Raw genomic sequence first — 15,913 nt, 5'->3', positions numbered from 1 at the left:
AAGTTTTGTCTTGGTAGACTGCCATTATCCTGGTCCTTTGGTTAGAGGGAGCAGGCTCTTATTGCCCAGCCCTCATTTTTACCCTTGCATCCATTGATATTCTTCATCACTCAGCCTAGGATATATGAGGCAAAAACAAAACCCAAGAAATGTCATCTTTGTTCCTTGGATCCCAAGGTTCCTAGTCAGTTTGTCTTTTCAATCAAGGGTCACATATAAAACATAAGATCATGTCTACAAATCTCAGATGTACATAGTAGGAGAGAAAAGGGAAAGATCATCTACTCCATCTCTCAACAGTAGATATCATCTCTTTTCATTATGAATATTTAGACCCCGTACAGACTAGATATAAGTTCTGCCATATAAATTAGATGACCACACACAATTTTTTAAAAATCCTCAGCTTATTTCAAATCATTCTTTATTCTTATGTTATTCACCATTAATACTGAATCTTAGAGAATTATCTGATGTATCAAGTACAGCTGGTTTATAGCCATAAATAGATATAAGACAGGTCAATTTGAAGTCCATGTAAGTAAGTAAGTAAGTGAAGTCACTCAGTCGTGTTTAATTCTTTGCAACCCCATGTACTGTAGCCTACCAGGCTCCTCCGTCCATGGAATTTTCCAGGCAAGAGTACTAGAGTGGGTTGCCATTTCCTTCTCCAGGGGATCTTCCTAACCCAGGGATTGAACCCAGGTCTCCCGCATTGCAAGCAGACATTTTACCATCTGAGCCACAAGGGAGCCCTAAAATCCATTGTTACATAGCAATTATGAGTATTCTTTGAGTATACCAGTACAGCTGAAGTTCAGGATTCAGAAGGTGATAGATTAGAAATTGTGCTCAATTCCTCTTCCCTTTGATTAATTATGCCAAGAAGAGGGTCTAAGAAAAAAAGGAGCGTTGGTAACAGAATCACATGATGGGTAGATACCACTAGAAGCATACCACTAAGGATAGCCCAATAACGATATATGATGGTACTCACAGCGTAAAGTGAGTGGAAAAAAAAAGAATTGATGCTTTTGTCCCTTTAGGGGCCATTAGTGATCCTCCTTTCAGGTCTCATATAACCTCTTATGTTTTCTTTGGTGCCTTAATATCTCTCTTTCTACTTAGAGCAGTCTTTACTTAACCTGTGTGTTTCTCATTTTTTTAAGCTGATTTACTAGCACTTTGATATTATCAGATAACCTAAATTATTAAAGATTTGTGTCTCCTTAATGTATATTTGAAATCATAACTGGCTGGGATAAAGGAAAGTGTTATAGGAATCAGATCCAGAGATAGATGAGCAAACTTTAAGATTACTTTGTGTAAGTACATTTATTAACATGGAAAATTCTATACAATATGGTATTCAGTGAACTGACAAAAGAATATAGCGTGCTAGGTATTAACTCTTTGGGCTAAGAATAATTTAGTGATAATTTTATTCTGCAGAGATTATAAGGCAAATTTCAGTCTCTTCATTTTGTTTATAATTTCTAATCTTTCTAGAATGATCATATATTTCAGACAATAATTTAGTTGCCAAAAGGTTAATACTAGAATCAAAGTAGTAACAGAAGAAATGACTGAGAAAGAACAGATTTTAAAAATTTAAGAATAAACTCTATAAGACATGGTAAACAAATATATGAAAGTCAGAAGATGAAAGAAAGAGATAAGTCAAGAAGAACTAGGTTGTTGCCTTCAATTATTGTACTACATACAGGCTAGTGACTACACTCAGAAAAAATGCAAGAAGAAGAACATATTTTAACACTTTCCATGGCATCTCATACAGATAAAATCTAAGTGGCAGGACAAAATGAGAATACTAGATTAAATGCTCAGAGGAAAATTTTTTAAAAGTATATCATTTCAGTTCAGATCAGTTGCTTAGATGTGTACGACTCTTTGTGACCCCATGAATCGCAGCATGCCAGGCCTCCCTGTCCATCACCAACTCCCGGAGTTCACTCAGACTCATGTCCTTCGAGTTGGTGATGCCATCCAGCCGTCTCATCCTCTGTAGTCCCCTTCTCCTCCTGCCCTCAAACCCTCCAAGAATCAGAGTCTTTTCCAATGAGTCAACTCTTCGCATGAGGTGGCCAAAGTATTGGAGTTTCAGCTTTAGCAACGTTCCTTCCAAAGAACACCCAGGGCTGACCTACTTTAGAATGCACTGGTTGGATCTCCTTGCAGTCCAAGGGACTCTCAAGAGTCTTCCCCAACACCACAGTTCAAAAGCATCAATTCTTTGGTGCTCAGATTTTTTCACAGTCCAACTCTCACATCCATACATGACTACTGGAAAAACCATAGCCTTGACTAGATGGACCTTTGTTGGCAAAGTAATGTCTCTGCTTTTGAATATGCCATCTAGGTTGGTCATAACTTTCCTTCCAAGAAGTAAGCGTCTTTTAATTTCATGGCTGCAATCACCATCTGCAGTGATTTTGGAGCCCCCAAAAATAAAATCTGACACTGTTTCCACTGTTTCCCCATCTATTTTCCATGAACTGATAGGACCAGATGCTATGATCCTAGTTTTCTGAACGTTGAGCTTTAAGCCAACTTTTTCACTCTCCTCTTTCACTTTCATCAAGAGGCTTTTTAGTTCCTCTTCACTTTCTGCCATAAGGGTGGTGTCATCTGCATATCTGAGGTGATTGATATTTCTCCCGGCAATCTTGATTCCAGCTTGTGCTTCTTCCAGCCCAGTGTTTCTCATGATGTATTATGCATAGAAGTTAAATAAGCAGGGTGACAATATACAGCCTTGACGTACTCCTTTTCCTATTTGGACCAGTCTGTTGTTCCATGTCCAGTTCTAACTGTTGCTTCCTGACCTGCATACAGGTTTCCAAAAAGGCAGGTCAGGCGGTCTGGTATTCCTATCTCTTGCAGAATTTTCCATAGTTTATTGTGATCCACACAGTCAAAGGCTTTGGCATAGTCAATAAAGCAGAAATAGATGTTTTTCTGGAACTCTCTTGCTTTTTCCATGATCCAGCAGATGTTGGCAATTTGATCTCTGGTTCCTCTGCCTTTTCTAAAACCAGCTTGAACATCTGGAAGTTCACGGTTCACGTATTGCTGAAGCCTGGCTTGGAGAATTTTGAGCATTACTTTACTAGCACGTGCTGCTGCTAAGTCGCTTCAGTCATGTCCGACTCTGTGTGACCCCACTGACAGCAGCCCACCAGGCTCCGCCATCCCTGGGATTCTCTAGGCAAGAACATTGGAATGGGTTGCCATTTTCTTCTCCAATGCATGAAAGTGAAAAGTGAAAATGAAGTTGCTCAGTAAGTGTCCGACTCTTCATGACCCCATGGACTGCAGCCTATCAGGCTCCGCCGTCCATGGGATTTTCCAGGCAAGAGTACTGGAGTGGGTTGCCATTGCCTTCTCTGTACTAGCGTGTGAGATGAGGGCAATTTTGCATAGTTTGAGCTTTCTTTGGCATTGCCTTTCTTTGGGATTGAAATGAAAACTGACCTTTCCAGTCCTGTGGCCACTGCTGAGTTTTCCAAATTTGCTGGCATATTGAGTGCAGCACTTTCACAGCATCATCTTTCAGGATTTGAAAGAGCTCAACTGGAATTCCATCACCTCCACTAGCTTTGTTCATAGTGATGCTTTCTAAGGCCCACTTGACTTCACATTCCAGGATGTCTGGCTTTAGGTGAGTGATCACACCATCATGATTATCTTGGTTGTACAAGATCTTCTTTGTACAGTTCTTCTGTGTATTGTCACCTCTTCTTAATATCTTCTATTCTGTTAGGTCCATACCATTTCTGTCCTTTATCGAGCCCATCTTTGCATGAAATGTTCCCTTGGTATCTCTAATTTTCTTGAAGTGATCTCTAGTCTTTCCCGTTCTGTTGTTTTCCTCTATGTCTTTGCATTGATCGCTGAGGAAGGCTTTCTTATCTCTCCGTGCTATTCTTTGGAACTCTGCATTCAGATGCTTATATCTTTCTTTTTCTCCTTTGCTTTTCGCTTCTCTTCTTTTCACAGCTATTTGTAAGGCCAATGTAGCCAGAAGTAAATTTGAAACAACAAAAATACACTCTGCCCCTTTTTTAAGAGGACTCTTGTTCCGTGTCACCTTATTATCATAAGTGATTATGTGGCAGATCTAAGGCACAGTTCAGTTCAGTTCAGTTCAGTCGCTCAGTCATGTCTGACTCTTTGCGACCCCATGGACTGCGGCATGCCAGGCCTCCCTGTCTATCACCAATTCCCACAGTTTACTCAAATTCATGTCCATTGAGTGATGCCATCCAACCATCTCATCCTCTTCTCTTTCGTCCCTTTCTCCTCCCGCCTTCAATCTTTCCCAGCATCAGGGTCTTTTCCACTGAGTCAGTTCTTTGCATCAGGTGGCCGAAGTACTGGAGTTTCAGCTTCAGCATCAGTCCTTCCAATGAATATTCGGGACTGATTTCCTTTAGGATGGACTGGTTGGATCTCCTTACAGTCCAAGGGACTCTCAAGAGTCTTCTCCAACACCATGGTTCAAAAGGGTCAATCCTTCAGCACTCAGCTTTCTTTATAGTCCAACTCTCACATCCATACATGACTACTGGAAAAACCATAGTTTTGCTTAGATGGATCTTTGTTGGCAAAGTAATGTCTCTGCTTTTTAATATACTGTCTAGGTTGGTCATAGCTTTTTTTCCAAGGAGCAAACGTCTTTTAATTTCATGGCTGCAGTCACCATCTGCAGTGATTTTGGAGCCCCCAGAAATAAAGTTGGTCACTGTTTCCATTGTTTCCCCATCTATTTGCCATGAAGTGATGGGACCAGATGCCATGACATTAGTTTTCTGAATGTTGAGTTTTAAGCCAGATTTTTCACTCTCCTCTTTCACTTTCATCAAGAGGCTCTTCTGTTCTTCTTCACTTTCTGCCATAAGGATGGTGTCATCTGCATATCTGAGGTGACTGATATTTCTCCTGGCAATCTTGATTCCAGCTTGTACTTCTTCCAGCCCATCGTTTCTTATGATGTACTCTGCATGTAAGTTAAACAAGCAGAGTGACAATATACAGCCTTGACGTACTCCTTTCCTGTTTTGGAACCAGTCTATTGTTCCATGTCCAGTTCTAACTGTTGCTTTCTGACCTGCATACCGATTTCTCAGCTTCCCTCTCAGTCAGTCTCTCCCATCAGGAAGCTTCCATAGCCTCTTATCCTTCTCCATCTGAGGGCTAACAAACTGAAAACCACAATCACAGAAAAGTAACCAATCTAATGATATGGACCACGGCTCTGTCTAACTCAAACTATGAGACATGCCATATAGGGCCATCCAAGATGGGCAGGTTATGGTGGAGCGTTTTGACAAAACATACCCCATTGGAGAAGGGAATGGCAAACCACTTCAGTATTCTTGCCTTGAGAACCCCATGAACAGCATGAAAAGGCAAAAAGATAGGACACTGAAAGTGTCCCCAGGTCGGTAGATGCCCAATATGCTACTGGAGATCAGTGGAGAACTAACTCCAGAAAGAATGAAGAGACAGAGTCAGAGCAACAACACCACCCAGCTGTGGATGACTGGTGATAGAAGTAAAGTCTGATGCTGTAAAGAGCAATATTGCACAGGAACCTGGAATGTTAAGGCATTCCAGGTTAACAAGTTAACATTAACATGTTAGTGTTAATCTAAGGCACATTTTTGCTCAAATTCTGCCCCCAGTGCTATTCTCCCCACTAAAAGGAACCAGAATTCCTTGAACTATATTTAGGAGCCAGAAACATGAGTCCAGACGACCTCATTGCTGTTATACCAGGATTCTTTCAGAGAAAAACAGAAACAAATAAAACAAAATTTAAAGGACAAAGAAGGCATCTAAAACAAAAACTCTTAAAAGTCCAAGTAGTAATAATTTAGGCATTTGAAGTATAGAGTTAGAAAAAATATAGTACAGTTACAAAGCATATCAGTTTCCAATATTGTCTATAAGACATGTTATATATGTTACTTAGTGGCCAACTCAAATTAAATGAATTCTACACTGTATGCATGTGCGTGCTTCAGTCATCTTTGACTCTGTGCAACCCAATGGACTGCAGCTGGCCAGGCTCCTCTGTCCTGGGATTCTCTGGGCAAGAATACTGGAGTGGGTTGCCATGCTCTTCTCCAGGCAATCTCCCCAGCCTAGGGATTGAACTCATGACTCTTAGGTTTCTTACAATGGCAGGCAGGTTCTTTACCACTAGCGCCATCTGGGAATCCATATTATCAACACTGGAGAACAAAAACAGGAAGAATATACCTGGAACATACTTAACTGTATAATTATTAGGTCTCAAAAGACTAGTGGGAAATAAGGATTAGAAGATAAGGTGAAAAACAGAAACTTATTTTTATAGGGAAATTACTCTAGGAAGATATAAGAGTAGAAAAAAATTAAACAAGCAATTGATGATGGGATCTAATGTTTAGAGTGAACAGACAACAAGCAGCTGGTGTAGTATACTCAGCAGAACCTAGAAGTCAATCAGACCTACAGGAACCTTCCTGACAAGAAGAAGAAGAAAAAAGAACTGTGGAATGATTTATATTTTAAGAAAGAAAAAGAGGCAGTCCATGAATACATTTGAAATTCAGCCTAATGGAATAGAGTGTCTACCTATGTTCTCTCCTGAAGTTGAATGAAATAAACACACGAAAATGAATGAAATTTAAAGAAGTTCAGGGAACATGTTGTAATTAGTTCTATGTTAGGAAAAAGGTCTCTGATATAGCTAGGGGTGGGGTAGAAGGTACACACAGAACAAAAATAAGGTTATGAAAAAGAAAAAATGTGACTTATGTTTTAAAAAATTAACTTCAGCCTATGGGTCTTAGGTCTTATAATGTATTGCTTCTCCCAATGACTCATTACAAGCGCAGGAATATCATGCAATTGCACATCCACATGGTCTCATTTATTCTTATAAGCTGAAAACCTGGAAAGAAAACTCTGGAAACAGCAGGAGCCCAAGCTGGAGAAAGCTGGAATATCTCTCTCCTGATAGCTGTCTAGATGGCCTGGGTTTAAATCAGTTTGAAAGACTACTGATAGTTTGCTCTCTCCTTCCTTATTTTTACCAACAAAAGGAGAGTAGCTGCCCATAGCAGGGACCAGGACAGGGAGTCAACAAGTAGGTTCTCACTAAGTTCTTGTTAACTGAATTTCTTTTGTCTATCTCCTTTTGGATTCGGAGTATAGAATTTAAGACATTCATTCACTCATTATCATAATTATGAAAAATATTAATGGAGGTACATGGTATTCATTGAGTACTGCAGGGTTTTATATAGAGATTTTGGGGAGAAACTGCAGCATAAGTAATGATAATTCAAAAATCTTTGGTTCTTGATAACTGTAGATTGCTTATATTTAAAACCCAAATTGAATCACATTATAGAGTCAGTCTGTACACGTGCATGAACACAGACAAATAAATAAGCATGCTTGCCTTATAAAAGCATGTATTTATTTAGTGTTTCTCCCTTGAGCTTACCCTCCCAACTAGTCCAAGTTTTAGCTTATAAAAAGAAAACTATGCTATGAGATTGGAGATATTAAAAATATTTTTCATCTTCCATCTCATCAGTATTACGCTCACCTGGGTTTATTTAATAAACGTTTGCCTCCCATGTGCAAAACATTAGGTGTTAAAGAGAACGTGCAGTGGACTACTGTACACTGATACTGAGCGTGGTTTCAGTGTCAGATTGTTGGGTTAACTTCTTCATCTAAGATGTGGACTGAGCTCATTACCTAAAATTTCCAGGCCTTTGTTTCCTTATCCATAAAATGCAGACTATCTTATAAAGTTGCTGTGAAGCGTAACTGAATTTTATGTAACCAACTAGACCTTGCTGGGCAGAGAGGTTAAGATCTATTTTTAAAAGTAGCTCAAAATCTAATGATGGACACAGTATCAGAGTAATGTATAATTAAGACCAAGACTTGTGGGAAGTGCCCCAAGATTCCAAACAGAACACAGTTTTAATGATAATGTTCTGCTCCTTTATCCTGTTTCTTCAGAGTTGTGAATAGAACTGAAGAGGTGATTTCTCTTTTGTCTTGTCACTATCCCTGTAAGAAAGAAATTTAGAAAACTATACCTTTCAGTTCAGTTCAGTTCAGTTCAGTTCAGTCGCTCAGTCATACCTGACTCTGTAACCCCATGGAGGGCAGCATGCCAGGCCTCCCTGTCCATCACCAACTCCCGGAGTCCACCCAAACCCATGTCCATCGAATCGGTGATGCCATCCAGCCATCTCATCCTCTGTCGTCCCCTTCTCCTTCTGCCCCCCATCCCTCCAAGCATCAGAGTCTTTTCCAATGAGTCAACCCTTCACATGAGGTGGCCAAAGTACTGGAGTTTCAGCTTCAGCATCACTCCTTCCAATGAACACCCAGGACTGATCTCCTTTAGGATGGACTGGTTGGAACCCCTTGCAGTCCAAGGGACTCTTAAGAGTCTTCTCCAACACCACAGTTCAAAAGCATCAATTTTTGGCGGTCAGCTTTCTTTATAGTCCAACTCTCAAATTCATACATGACTACTGGAAAAACCATAGCCTTGACTAGATGGACCTTTGTTGGCAAAGTGATATCTCTGCTTTTTAATATGCTGTCTAGGTTGGTCTAGGTTTCCTTCCAAGGAGCAAGCATCTTTTAATTTCATGGCTGTAGTCACCATCTGCAGTGATTTGGGAGCCCCCAAAAATAAAGTCTGCCACTGTTTCCACTGTTTCCCCATCTATTTGCCATGAAGTGATGGGACCAGATGCCATGACCTTGGTTTTCTGAATGTTGAGCTTTAAGCCAACTTTTTCACTCTCCACTTTCACTTTCATCAAGAGGCTCTTTCACTTTCTGCCATAAGGATGGTGTCATCTGCATCTCCTGGCAATCTTGATTACAGCTTGTGCTTCTTCCAACCCAGCATTTCTCATGATGTACTCTGCATATAAGTTAAATAAGCAGGGTGACAATACACAGCCTTGACGTACTCCTTTTCCTATTTGGAACCAGTATGTTGTTCCATGTCCAGTTCTAACTGTTGCTTCCTAACCTGTGTATAGGTTTCTCAAGAGGCAGGTCAGGTGGTGTGGTATTCCCATCTCTTTCAGAATTTTCCACAGTTTATTGTGATCCACACAGTCAAAGGCTTTGGCACAGTCAATAAAGCAGAAATAGATGTTTTTCTGGAACTCTTGCTTTTTCGATGATCCAGCGGATGTTGGCAATTTGATCTCTGGTTCCTCTGCCTTTTCTAAAACCAGCTTGAACATCTGGAAGTTCACGGTTCACGTATTGCTGAAGCCTGGCTTGGAGAATTTTGAGCATTACTTTACTAGCGTGTGAGATGAGTGCAATTATTCTCCAGAATTTTACTGTAAAATGAGCAGTTCAACTGTTTTAGACCCTCCCAAAGACCACTTAAAATAGGTTTTGCAAATGCCAAAAGGTACAGAACAAAATGAGAAAACAGTAGCTTTAGTTACTGTGTTTAAATAATATACCAAGCTGCTGTTTTCTCATTTTGTTCTGTACCTTTTGGCATTTGCAAAACCTATTTTAAGTATTTTCTGTTATGCAACCAGAGATAAACATATATATATATATATATATATATATATATATACACACACACACACATTTCTAATAGCAATTTTTAAGGTATTTGGGAGGGTCTAAAACAGTTGAACTGCTCATTTTACACTACAATTTTGGAGAATAATGTTTGATTTTCTTGCCCTAAAAATATAATTTCTCCAACAAAATATAAACTTATTTTTATTTCCCATTTTTAATTTTATAGCATCTAATACAAACATAAGAACCATAAAGCATGACTGACAAATAGGACAATTATTTTTAAATTACGGCTTTCAAGAAATCTAGCTTATATTGACATTAAAACTTATTTGTTGCAGTATCTTTATTCAAGATAATGTTAATTAAAACAAGGTGAGTTTACAAAACCAAGCACACATATAAAATCTGAGTATAAAACAAGTTGCTTACTCGTCTAGAAAACATAGCTATCCCCTCACCCCATGCCCCTCAACCCTACACCATCCACCAAATCTCCTTAGGAGTCACTAAATTTATTTGGATAGATGTGGCAGAGTTTCAAAATATGTCAAAACATTCAATAAAGTTCCAAAACAGTATAGTATAGTCAGGTGAAAGCTGCTGAAATCAAGCAAACTATTATCTAGGCAAGGTAGATTTAGCTTAACAAGACCTCTGAGACAGTATTTTTAAAAAATCACATAGTTTCTCAAATTTTAATTTCTGTTCTCTAGGATCACAGATTTCCCAGAAGCCAATGGACTTCTGGAACTAATGTTATGTATTCTAGATATGCCAGTATTAGTCTTCAGGAAACCACAGTTTCTGTTAATAAACTTTTCAAGCCAAAAAAAGCCCACAAAAATTAAAAAATACTCACCACATCCACTGATTATATCGGGTTTGGCCTTCATTATTTTGCAGAATTGTCTTCGGCAGTTTTCTATCCATGCAGTTTGTTTATCAGACATTTTGAAGTGCAATAAAAGTTTGCCAAGATCATTGTCTAATAAGAAAGATGTTATATTATTTTAACAAAATATGTTAGATACACTGAAAAACAAGTATTAATGCTAATAATGTAAACAGTTATAAGTTCCAGAAAAAGTATTTTATATGGGTTTCAAAAGGAAACAGACATTTTTCTGTAATTATATCTTACACCATCAAACTACTATCACCATGTTTATCAAAAACTCATAAAATGGACTGATTTATAACCATTACTCTTTCTTACACAAATATTATTCATTACTGAGTATTTGATTTAATACACAGTGCGAAGCTTGAAAGATTTCACTACAGAGACTGATATAAACATTATACTAATTCTTCATGTACATTCAGGTGCAGTTTTATTCATTTCTTTAAAGCAAAAAGAAAGCATAAATGTAGACAATCTTTACTCAGTTATTTATTTCCTCTTTTTGGTAAAAGAAAAAAAACTATGCTGAAAATGAATCATGCTGAAAAAGCATGCATGCACGTGCTTAGTCCAACTCTTTGCAACCCTTTGGACTGCGGCCCACCAGGCTCCTCTGTCCATGGGATTCTCCATGCAAGAATACTGGGACAAGTTGCCACTGCCTCCTCCAGGGGATTTTCCTGACCCAGGCATGGAACCAATGTCTCCTATGTCTCTTGCACTGGCAGGTGGATTCTTTTACCACTGAGTTACCTGGTAAGTCTCAGTAAAAGAGCACCTATTGCTAAAATATAACTTTTCTTCTTTCTTAGCAATTTTATGAATATGGCAATATTAATTTTCTTTTCCTTTTATTCTCATGAGATTTTTCCATCTTCCATTTTAATTGTATTCCCATCAGATTTTTCATTAGAAAACATCTATAAATATATTGAAGATTTAGGTGTCATTTAAAAAGGATATATAAGTATGTATACATATAAGCATATATACTATTTACTCACACATATATGTAAAAATTCAAAGGGGAGGGAAAAAAAAATTTCTTTGTAGAAGAGCAGAGGGTTGGGGGATAGACAGTCACATGAACTCATACACTTTACCACTTTCCTTGAAGGAGATTTTGAGGAAAGAGGAACAAGAACATTTTCCACATATAAAGTCAAAGTCCTGATTGCTTCTGCCCAAAGACATGGTTTGGAACACTACAAAATATAGCCACCTAAGGGGCTAATGGAAAATCCCATGGACGGAGGAGCCTGGTGGGCTGCAGTCCATGGGATCGCTAGAGTTGGACACGACTGAGTGACTTCACTTTCACTTTTCACTTTCATGCACTGGAGAAGGAAATGGCAACCCACTCCAGTGTTCTTGCCTGGAGAATCCCAGGGACGGCAGAGCCTGGTGGGCTGCCATCTCTGGGGTCGCACAGAGTCGGACACGACTGAAGCAACTTAGCAGCAGCAGCAAAGGGCTAATGAATTCCACCAAGAAAATATCAGTATTCAACTTAATATTAAAGAGGATTTCAACCAACTCCTGGTCCTTTGAAATGAATACAATTATAATAAAGAAAGTAAGTCCTTATTCTTAAGAATTTTTAAAAAATTAAACTTTTTACCATACTAAGCTATTTTATTTTTCCATCTAATTTTTGTAAAAATACATTCAATAAACATGCATGGAATTCCTATATGGCTATAACAATCTAGACAGACAAGGTCACTGGCCCTCATAAAACTTACATGTGTGTGTATTTGTGCATAAACAGACAGGAGTATAACTGAGTATAATCAATATATATTAATACATATCATTCCAATGATCTAAGCTGGTTTTATTTAGCCCTAAAAAAGCAGCTACATATCCTCACTCAATCCTCATATACAAAATTATATGATTGATTGTACAAATCATAATTCATGTAAGTATTTTCACATTTGACACTTAGGTCACCAGAAAAGCCTTCTCATATCAAAACTACAGAAATATTCTTTTGTACAAACATTATGAATATACAAGGGGCTTCCCAGGGGGCACTGGTGGTAAAGAATCCACCTGCAAATGCAGGAGACATAACAGATGTGGGTTCAATCCCTCGGTTGAGAAGACCTCCTGGAGAAGGAAATGGCAACCCACTCCAGTGTTCTTGCGTGGAGAATCCCATGGACAGAGGAGCTTGGTGGGCTATAGCACATGGGGTTGCAAAGAGTTGGACATGACTGAAGTGATTTAGCATGCATGCACATGAGTATACAAATGTAACAAATATATGCACACTCATAAATATACATATAAACCAGAAAGAACTGTTCTGTTGGAAGAATGTATAATTCTGATACTTAGTAGTAATCTAACATATTCTCTTTAAATATCAAGAACAAAATGATCCTATAATATTCCATAAGTGGCCTCAATCAGAGGCGATATCTAGAGAAAAATGAAACTGATTTAGTCAAAGGAGAAAATTATTATTTTTAATAAAAACTCAAAACCTTTAAACAAGAAATATCATAGCTGATAATTTTGTTGGAAATTATTTTAACAGCAGAGTATTAATGTTAAATGCATCTTGATATGTTAGGTAAAAGACAACTGAACAGCATTAAATGGAATTTTTATACTTTCCATTTAGAATATCTACATTATTTATTCCCCAAGAACAAACTATCCAGAATCTACTAAGATTCACTAATTATTTGTACCTCTTAATCCCCTTTACCTATCTAGCCCCAATCCATAAGTATAAAGTAAGATACAAGGATATAATTATAGCACACAGAATGCAGTCTTGATCTTATAAAAAAAACTTTATATGTCTCCAGGGATCTTCCCTACCCAGGGATGGAACCTGGGTTTCAAGCACTGTAGACAGACGCTTTACCATCTGAGCCACCAAGGAAGTCCTATATGGAGTATCAGTTCAGTTCAGTTAGTTCAGTCGCTCAATCGTGTCCAACTCTTTGCGAACCCATGAATTGCAGGATGCCAGGCCTCCCTGTCCATCACCAGCTCCCGGAGTTCACTCAAACTCATGTCCATCGAGTCGGTGACGCCATCCAGCCATCTCATCCTCTGTCGTCCCCTTCTCCTCCTGCTCCCAATCCCTCCCAGCATCAGAGTCTTTTCCAATGAGTCAACTCTTTACATGAGGTGGCCAAAGTACTGGAATTTCAGCTTTAGCATCAGTCCTTCCAATGAACACCCAAGATCATCTTCTTTAAAATGGACTGGTTGGATGTCCTTGCAGTCCAAGGGACTCGCAAGAGTCTTCTCCAACATCACAATTGAAAAGCATCAATTCTTCGGCACTTAGCTGTCTTGACAGTCCAACTCTCACATCCATACATGACCACTAGAAAAACAACAGCCTTGACTAGACAAACCTTTGCTGGCAAAGTAATGTCTCTGCTTTTTAATAGGCTACCTAGGTTGGTCATAACTTTCCTTCCAAGGAGTAAGCGTCTTTTAATTTCATGGCTGCAATCACCATCTGCAGTGATTTTGGAACAAAGTCTGACACTGTTTCCACTGTTTCCCCATCTATTTCCCATGAAGTGATGGGACCAGATGCCATGACCTTAGTTTTCAAAATGTTGAGTTTTAGGCGAACTTTTTCACTCTCCTCTTTCACTTTCATCAAGAGGCTTTTTAGTTCCTCTTCACTTTCTGCCATAAGGGTGGTGTCATCTGCATGTCTGAGGTTATTGATATTTCTCCCAGCAATCTTGATTCCAGCTTGTGCTTCTTCCAGCCCAGCATTTCTCATGATGTACTCTGCATATAAGTTAAATAAGCAGGGTGACAATATACAGCCTTGAAGAACTCCTTTTCCTATTTGGACCAGTCTGTTCCATGTCCAGTTCTGACCGTTGCTTCCTGACCTGCATACAAATTTCTCAAGAGGCAGATCAGGTGGTCTGGTATTCCCATCTCTTTCAGAATTTTACACACTTTATTGTGACCCACACAGTCAAAGGCTTTGGCATAGTCAATAAAGCAGAAATAGATGTTTTTTTGGAACTCTCTTGCTTTTTCCATGATCCAGCAGATGTTGGCAATTTGATCTCTGGTTCCTCTGCCTTTTCTAAAACCAGCTTGCACATCTGGAAGTTCATGGTTCATGTACTGCTGAAGACTGGCTTGGAGAATTTTGAGCATTACTTTACTAGCGTGTGAGATGAGTGCAATTGTGTTGTAGTTTGAGCATTCTTTGGTATTGCCTTTCTGTGGGATTGGAATGAAAACTGACCTTTTTCAGTCCTGTGGCCACTGCTGAGTTTTCCAAATTTGCTGGCATATTGAGTGCAGCACTTTCACAGCATCATCTTTCAGGATTTGAAATAGCTCAACTAGAATTCCATCACCTCCACTAGCTTTGTTCGTAGTGATGCTTTCTAAGGCCCACTAGACTTCACATTCCAGGATGTCTGGCTCTAGGTCAGTGATCACACCATTGTGATTATCTGGGTTGTGAAGATCTTTTTGTACAGTTCTGTGTATTCTTGCCTCCTCTTCTTAATATCTTCTGCTTCTGTTAGGTCCATACCATTTCTGTCCTTTATCGAGCCCATCTTTGCATGAAATGTTCCCTTGGTATCTCTAATTTTCTTGGAGAGATCTCTAGTCTTTCCTGTTCTGTTGTTTTCCTCTATTTCTTTGCATTGATTGCTGAGGAAGGCTTTCTTATCTCTCTTTGCTAATCTTTGGAACTCTGCATTCAGATGCTTATATCTTTTTCTCCTTTGCTTTTCATTTCTCTTCTTTTCACGGGTATTTGTAAGGCCTCCTCATACAGCCATTTTGCTTTTTTGCATTTCTTTTTCTTGGAGATGGTCTTGATCCCTGTCTCCTGTACAGTGTCATAAATCTCCATCCATAGTTCATCAGGCACTCTATCAGATCTAGGCCCTTAAATCTACTTCTCACTTCCACTGTATAAATATAAGGGATTTGATTTAGGTCAGGCCTGAATGGTCTAGTGGTTTTCCCTACTTTCTTCAATTTAAGTCTGAATTTGGCAATAAGGAGTTCATGATCTGAGCCACAGTCAGCTCCTGGTCTTGTTTTTGCTGACTGTATAGAGCTTCTCCATCATTGGCTGCTAAGAATATAATCAATCTGATTTCAGTGTTGACCATCTGGTGATGTCCATGTGTAGAGTCTTCTCTTGTGTTGTTGGAAGAGGGTGTTTGCTATGACCAGTGCGTTCTCTTGGGAAAACTCTATTAGCCTTTGCCCTGCTTCATTCTGTATTCCAAGGCCAAATTTGCCTGTTACTCCAGGTGTTTCTTGACTTCCTACTTTTGCATTCCAGTCCCCTATAATGAAAAGGACATCTTTTTTGGGTGTTAGTTCTAAAAGGTCTTGTAGGTCTTCATAGAACCATTCAAC

At 38.9% G+C, this 15,913-nt stretch overlaps 1 protein-coding gene across 2 annotated transcripts in view; it reads right to left on the bottom strand.

Annotated features, from left to right (window-relative positions):
* The window catches only part of TBC1D32 (TBC1 domain family member 32), a 206,932-nt gene that overhangs the window by 50,506 nt on the left and 140,513 nt on the right, over positions 1-15,913 (bottom strand). For both annotated transcript variants that reach the window (XM_061427448.1, XM_061427449.1), the window contains one exon: positions 10,475-10,600. In XM_061427448.1, the coding sequence (XP_061283432.1) occupies positions 10,475-10,600 (126 nt within the window). The remainder of the gene's footprint in view (positions 1-10,474; positions 10,601-15,913) is intronic.

This window comes from Bos javanicus, chromosome 9 (assembly GCF_032452875.1).
Source record: "Bos javanicus breed banteng chromosome 9, ARS-OSU_banteng_1.0, whole genome shotgun sequence".
In the NCBI taxonomy this organism is placed as follows: Eukaryota; Metazoa; Chordata; class Mammalia; order Artiodactyla; family Bovidae; genus Bos; species Bos javanicus.
The sequence above is the reverse complement of the archived record's forward strand: the minus strand, read 5'-3'. Positions and strand labels throughout refer to the sequence as shown.